This window comes from Triticum aestivum, chromosome 7A (assembly GCF_018294505.1).
Source record: "Triticum aestivum cultivar Chinese Spring chromosome 7A, IWGSC CS RefSeq v2.1, whole genome shotgun sequence".
NCBI classification, from domain to species: Eukaryota; Viridiplantae; Streptophyta; class Magnoliopsida; order Poales; family Poaceae; genus Triticum; species Triticum aestivum.
Genome location: NC_057812.1, coordinates 578,615,022 through 578,622,049, shown reverse-complemented (window position 1 = coordinate 578,622,049; position 7,028 = coordinate 578,615,022). Strand labels below are relative to the sequence as shown.

General features: G+C 53.5%; 1 protein-coding gene across 1 annotated transcript; it reads right to left on the bottom strand.

Moving 5' to 3' along the window:
* Positions 1–1,167: 1,167 nt before the first annotated feature.
* LOC123152291 (peroxidase 2) lies at positions 1,168–2,375 on the bottom strand. Its single transcript, XM_044571872.1, has one exon. The coding sequence runs from the start codon at positions 2,282–2,284 to the stop codon at positions 1,310–1,312; it is 975 nt and encodes a 324-aa protein (XP_044427807.1). The 5' UTR covers positions 2,285–2,375; the 3' UTR covers positions 1,168–1,309.
* Between the last annotated feature and the right edge of the window lie 4,653 nt (positions 2,376–7,028).

Here is a 7,028-nt window from a genome sequence, read left to right as displayed (position 1 = left end):
TAAATACTGCGTTCCCCAACAAAAGCCACCAGAAAATTATCTGTAATAAGACATACCGACGCGAAGGCACTTTGGTTTGGGTAGGTGATCTTATATAAAAAATATTTCAACCAATTAGCAAGGAGTTTTCATATCACCTTATATACTATTGTTGCATGAGCTAATCAGCCGGAATTGAGTTGAACTTTCGGATTTTCAACCTTTGGAATGAGAACAATAGAGGTGTTGCTACACCCTTCGGGGATCTTCCTAGAGTTAACAGCAAGCAACACTTCATCTATCAACTCCTCTCCAATTATATGCGAAATTCTCTTATAGAAAATAGCATGTAAGCCATCCGGGCTGGGGGCCTTCAGATGTCGATGTTAAACATGGCCTTTTTTACCTCCTCTCGTGTATAAGGCTTATTCAACTCGGTCACTCGGGGCTTTACCTTTTTAATTATATTCATATCCGGTACCTGCACACAGAAGGTGAACAAAAGAAGAAAATTAGGCTGCTGCATGGGACCGTATCCTCTCCTGATCATCAATCCATGTACCATTTTCTCTTTGCAAACACTTTATACAGTTTCTTTTCCACCGCCCGTTTGCTGCCCTATGAAAGAAATCCGAGTTCTTGTCGCCACTAGTAAGCCAATCAACTCGCCCTTGTTTCATCCAGTAGAGTGCCTCCTTCTCTAATAATTTTCCAATTTGCATATGTAATTCATGTTTCCTTACGACCGCATCATCAATTGACAAACGTGGTAGCACACTACCAGAATTGGCCCAAATTGCGATGGCCCCGTCGGCATATATGGAGGTATCCTGGCGGCCTAGGTCAAGCCATAGGCGTAGAAAAGCCGCCGGCATACGTCCACATATGCCGACGGGGGCCGTCGGCAGCACTGGCTATATGCCTATGGTGGCCGTCGGCATAGGTCAAGCCATTGGCATATCCTTGGGCCCGGCTACCCGGTGGGCGACGGCCGTTTGACGGCGTCAGGCCTACGCCGATGGAGCTACCGGGGGCCGTCGGTATAGGCGTATAGCTTTGCCAACATCATCGATCCGCGTATTCTGCCACATCATCGATCCGAGCTGATGTTTCTGTCTCTGTACGTTCTTTTCTGGTTTGTGTATAAACCTCTTTTGATTCACCAAGAAAGAAAAAAGAACAACTGTGTAGCACCAACAACCAGCCAGAGAATTTTGAGGAGTTGAAACAACAAACAAATTACATGCGCGAAATTCAACGGAAGTCACAAATAGGTGACCCCACCAGTGCAAATACTAAAGTGCACAAAAAATGTGCATGATTCGTTCGTTTAGTGGTTGACGACCCTGCAGTTCCTCCTGATCTCTCCCTGGAAACCGGTCTTCACTTCGATGGCTCCCATCTTGACCATGGCCTTGTTGAACTTGGCCTCCCACTGCCCGGGAATGTTGGCACTGTCGCGCACCATCTGGGTCGTCGCCGGCGTGGCAAGGAGGGCGGCATCCGACGTGAAGAGCACCTTGTGCGCCAGGACGTTCTTGTAGTACTGGTTGTCCAGCGCGTTGGGGGTCACCACGTCCTGGTTCACCGTCGGGTCGTTGGCCGAGCTTGGGCTGGCGGGGCACTGCCTCCTCAGCACGTTGGCGAAGCCGGTGTTGATGTCGGAGGGGACGGCGAGGCGATCGGGGACGAAGGACGAGCAATGGGACACGCCAATGGTGTGGGCGCCGGAAAGCACGACCATGTCCTCCGCGGTGAGGCCCTTGGCGGCGAAGCTGGCGATGAGCTGGTCGAGGTTGAAGACCGGAGGCGGGAGGTTGTCAAGGGCCTCCGTGGAGTTGGAGACGCGGCCGTCGAGGCGGCCGGCCGGCATGTTGATCTTCATCGTCAACCTGCTGAGGAAGTAGGCGGCGTCACGGCCGGCGAAGGCGACGATGTCGGCGCAGGAGACGACGCCGGGGCACGCCTTCTCGACGGCGTCCTTGGCGGCATCGATGACCTCGAAGCCGCGGAGGCTGGGGAAGTTGGGAGGGCTCAGCTTCTCCGGCTGCGGGTTGGCGGGCGTGGGGTCGAGGAGGACGGAGGCGTCGCAGCCCTGCACGAAGCAGTCATGGAAGAACATGCGGATGAGGCCGGCGCCGATGCCGGCGTTCTTGTAGACGAAGCGCTTCACCTCGTCCCTCACGATGGCCTCCACGCGGGGGCACGTCTTCTTGTAGTAGCCCACCTGCAGGCCGTGGCACGCCGACGACGACAAGAGCAATGCGCATGTCAGCGCAACGGAGAGCTTAAGCCAGGCAGCCATTGTCTCCTCAAGCTCTGAACTAAGTTATCAGCCTTTGTGCACTACCAATATCGAGAGTGTGGTCGACCGATGAGAAGGTGATGAGATGTTGCTCATGAGGTAGGGCTATTTATGCGTGCATCGATAGACGACATTGGATAGCTAGTCTCATCAGATGATTAATCGACGACATTGGGTCTATAATTGACCAGCATGTTGTGATTTAGCTGGTATGGAACATGGAGGCTGATGGAGTCTGAATGTGGTAGATGTTCTCGTTGTTCGTTCACTGAAATGTCTTGATGAGGTATAAGCATGTTGTGGCCAGCGAGGTATGAGTGTATGATTGTACATTAGAATAGCTTTGATATTGTTGGCACAAGTATAATTGGGATTAATTAGGATATATAAGATCTCAGCTTCCGTGATAATTGTGATGGGAATGTTGTTACGTGTTCCGTGTGCCTGACAGGTCACGACGTTCATCCGTAAACATGCATGGGAGTGGGCTGTCTTTTGCCTCTTGCAAGCATGCGCATATGGTTTTTGGCTTCCGGCTCTTTTTTAGAATAGAAGAGAAACCGGGCGGTTGCCGAATCAAGTTCTTGATTTGCTCATGGAGTATGCTGCTTCCAGCACATGGTGAGTCGGTTGCATGGAAATGCAAGGTGGACTCCTGTAAACAAAACTTCAGCAACTGCCTATATCACATGGGGATCAGTTTGGCCTCTGACTTTTGTAGAACCAACAAAAAAAATATACTTGCTGGCGGGCTACAGCCTACAGCACCATAAGGTTAATGAAAGCCTTCTTCCGCAAAACAAAATGAAAGCCTTGAGAGGATGGAGCATCGAGACTGAGGCAGCCCAGAAGAAACTTAAGATAAATCTTGTAACGTGGAGTTTGACTCAGAAAAAAGGGTTGAAAATAAATAAACTTTTTCCAGAGAAGTACAAGAAAATTGTTGTGCTCCAGACACTACAAGAAAATCAAAAGTTGCCTAGTATTTCCCAATAAACTGAGTGTAATTTATCGGGCGCTCGGCATATACGGCTGAGTGCGTAAATAAAACATAGAGCAACATAAGCGTGCGGCTTAGAGCATCTCCAGCCGTTGGCCCCCCAGTGGTGCCTAAAATCGCTGCCTAGAGTGAGCCGGCGCAAAAAATCGGTCTGGGGACGAGTTGGTCCCCAGTCGCTAGCCCCAGGGCCGCCCCAGGCGCGTTCAAAAAAGGCAAAAATATAGCAAAGTTCGGCAAAGTTCGGCATATATTACATAATAGTCGCAGATTTTTATTACATAATATGTCTAAATTAAAAAGAAACTGGCTGAACGCGGAGTAGTCCCCGTCGTTGCCGCCATCGTTGTCGGGCTTCTCCTCCTTGACGCGGTCGTCCCTAGTGGACCCCTGACCGGCGTCGTCAACGCGGACTAGTAGTGGCGGCGCGTCGTTGTCGTCGCTATCCTCGATGACGATGACGCCTCCTTCGTCGCGGCCCCGGCGGCGCTGCGCGAATCGCTGCAGGGCGGCGCATTGGCGCTCCCTCGGCATCTTCAGGGAGTCCGCGCGCGCCCATTCCAAGGCCGCGTCGTCGTCGAGCTCGACGTCGCCGCCGTGCTCCGTCTTCACCGCGGGGAGGAGGCTCGGCTCCGTCTTGGGCTTGACGAAGCGCGGAGGAGGAGCCGACGAGGAGGCGCGCTGGCCGCCCTCGTTGATGACAATGCCGGCGCCGCGAGTGCAGCCGGCCGAGCGGCGTCTCCGCCGCGGGCTCGGCCTTGACGCCGAGCAACCCCGAAGAGCCGGAGGAATGCGAAGAAGAGCGTGATGAAGAGGAAGAAGAGGAGGCGACAAACCTCCTGGGCAACCATTGCCCATTGCGTCGGCGGTGAGTCGTGGTCGTGGTGGCCGCCCTCGCCGGGGGGTACGCCAACGGCGGGTGGTTGCCGCCCTCGAGGTGCGTCAGCACGCCCTCGAGTGTGCGGCCGGGGACGCCCCATCACAGATGGCGCCCCTCGCTGTTCTTCATGCCGCCGACTACCGGTGCGCCGTTGGTGGACGCCAGCCGCTGCTGCTGACGGAGTTGGAAGTACGCCGCCCAAGCCGCGTGGTTGTCGGCGACGTACTGGGGGAGGGAGAGCTGGGCGTCGGTAAGGGAGGCGCGCATGACCTCGACCTCGTTGGTGAAGTACGAGGGTTTAGCCACGGCGTCGGGCAACGGGGGAATGGGCACTCCCCCGTTGCTGAGCTTCCAGCCTGTTGGCCCGGCGCGCATGTCCGGCGGCGCCGTGATGTTCGCCTGGAACAGGAGCCAAGACTCTTGTTCGCGGAGCGAGCGGCGGCCGAAGCCGTTGGCCGCCGCCTCATCTCCGGGGAAACGCTCGGCCATCGGGAGAGGGAGGGAGAGCGAGGGCTCGACGGCGGCGCTCGGGAGAGGGGGGCTCGGCGGCGGTTCTCGGGAGAGGTAGAGCTCGGCGGCTAGGGCTAGGGCTGGTGTGGCCAGAGGCGAGGGAGGCCGCCGGCTTTATATAGCCGCGTCGCGCCCGTGTGTACGCGTGCGAGAGAGGGGAGGTGTCGGCGCGCCGACCCGTGATGCGCCGCCCGTGAGGAATCAATGATAAGGCTGACCGGCGGCAGCCTTGACATTGATTCCCCATGGCGTGGGGGAAGACGACGCGCGGTGTCGCTGACGCGGCGGGCCCGTGGCTCTTTCGCGCCAAAACCGCTCGCCCCGGCGTCCGCCGGCGCGACGGGTTCGGCCTGGGTCCGCCGACGCTAATTTCGGACCAAGCCGGCGAAAATCGAGCTTCTGGAACGCGACTGGGCCGATTTTTCTGTGCCGGTGCAAAAAAATCGCCTGAGGAGGCCTTTCTATACATGTAAAAATACTCTTAGTATATGCAAACTTCTTGGTATATTCGAAGAAATACTCTCGGCCTACACCTATTTGGTTCTTCCTCGGGCCTCGTCTCCATCACACGTTCCGGTGGGTTGATCCTCGGGCCTCGTCTCCGTCACGCGTTCCGGCCTCGGATGCTAGCATAAGGCATATGAGAAATAATTGAGATTTGGCTCTTGAATTTGTTGTTGTTCAGTGTTGGTCCATTGGCATCGCGGCCTTGATGACTTAGGGCTTGTTCTGAACTTCTCCGAACTTCCCAAACTCCACAAAATCAGCTTCTGGAGCTAGCTTCAAACTCCACCTGGCGATTAACAAACCATTCGGCACGCTCGTAGCTTCTCCCAGAGATTCCTCCCAGTTGGGGAGGTTGTAGGCCTGTTCCGCGCTGGTACAGGCCCGCTGGAAACAGCCTAGCTCGGGAGCAGCCCACTAGAGACCTTGTTTGATGCTGGTATAGGCCCGTTGGAAAGCCCAGATCGGGAGCAGCCGCCATGGGTGGACCTTGGGAAGAAGAAAGGGAGCTCGGGGTGGTCTTCTGGATGGGAACCGGCCGGGATGGCCTTGTATATGCCAGATCCGGCGGTGGAGCGGAGCGCCGGCCGGCTGAGGGGTGGATCTGGCTGTGGCGGCGGGGGAAGGTTAGGTCGAGGGAGGGAGACGAGCGCAACGATTCGAACGCGAGTGTGGCATGTCGACTCGAGAAGCTGGCTCTCCGAAGCGTTTTCTTTAGCGGTGGCAGTCTCGTTGTAAATATGGGCAACTCCAGTTTCTCGTTTTTCTGGAGCTGGGCTTTCCGGGCTTCACGATTTTACACGTGAGCGGGACTGAGCTTCTCAAATCCAGCTTCTTCTCAAATAAACGTTCAGGACAACTTCACACGAGAAGTTTGAGGAATTAGAAGCTAGAGGAGATCAAAACAGGCCCTTAGCATCCACAATCAACAACATGTTCGCCCAACGTTAGAGCGGCACGTGATTAGCCTGTCGAGCGGCAGACGATCAGCCCGTCCGAGAGACGAAGACGGTAGACCCACCGGACTTTAATGTAACTTAAGATAAATTAAGGATATTTTTACCGTATATCTCCTAATCCACGGCTCTTCCGCTGGACGAGACTTGCATGCTCCCCTCGCGTGCACCCATCCGTACTCCCGCATACGTGGCATGATTTGATTGGAACAAAATAAGGCCTGGATTAGAAAAAAAAAGGAAATAACAGCCGGGAGCACGGATGGGAACATGAGGAAGGAGCAGGCAAGCCGGATCCTCTTCCGCTAGGAAGAAGTAGAACGGGGCGTGCTGGTTTTTTCTTCCACCGGTTTTGCCTTTTTTTTCTTTGTTTTTTAAGTATTTTCTCTTTCTTCTATGTTTTTTCTAGAACATTTGTCAAATTCATGAACACTTTATGAAATTCTGAGAATTTTACAAATTCATGGAGATTTTTTGAATTCATGAAAAATCAAATTCATGAACTAAGATTTTTTTTTTTGAAATTCCGAACATTTCTTTTTGAATTTGAGATCTATGAACAGTTCTCAGAGTAAAAAAACAAAAGAAACAAAAATGAAAAAATAAAGATGAAAAGCGAAAAAAAAGGAGCGCCCAGGCCCCACTTGGACAGGCCCAAAATGCACGCAGGGGCTCCCTATTTTTACCGCTGGTTTGGTAAATAGGTCCAAGTGCTTTTCATAAAGGTTTGACCCTTTTAGGGAAAATGGGCAATGTTTTTTGATCTGAAAAATGGGCAATATGTTCAAACTTTAACAGGTGCAAGCACCCACTCATAGAACCACCAGGACATTCCACTATGCCTCGAAACACCTCAAGTCAAGACACACCAAAAGAAAGGTGCGCATACACCTCAAG

Coding starts and splice junctions, on each gene's coding strand:
- LOC123152291 (XM_044571872.1), bottom strand. CDS start 2,284: ATGGCTGCCTGGCTTAAGCTCTCCGTTGCGCTGACATGCGCATTGCTC.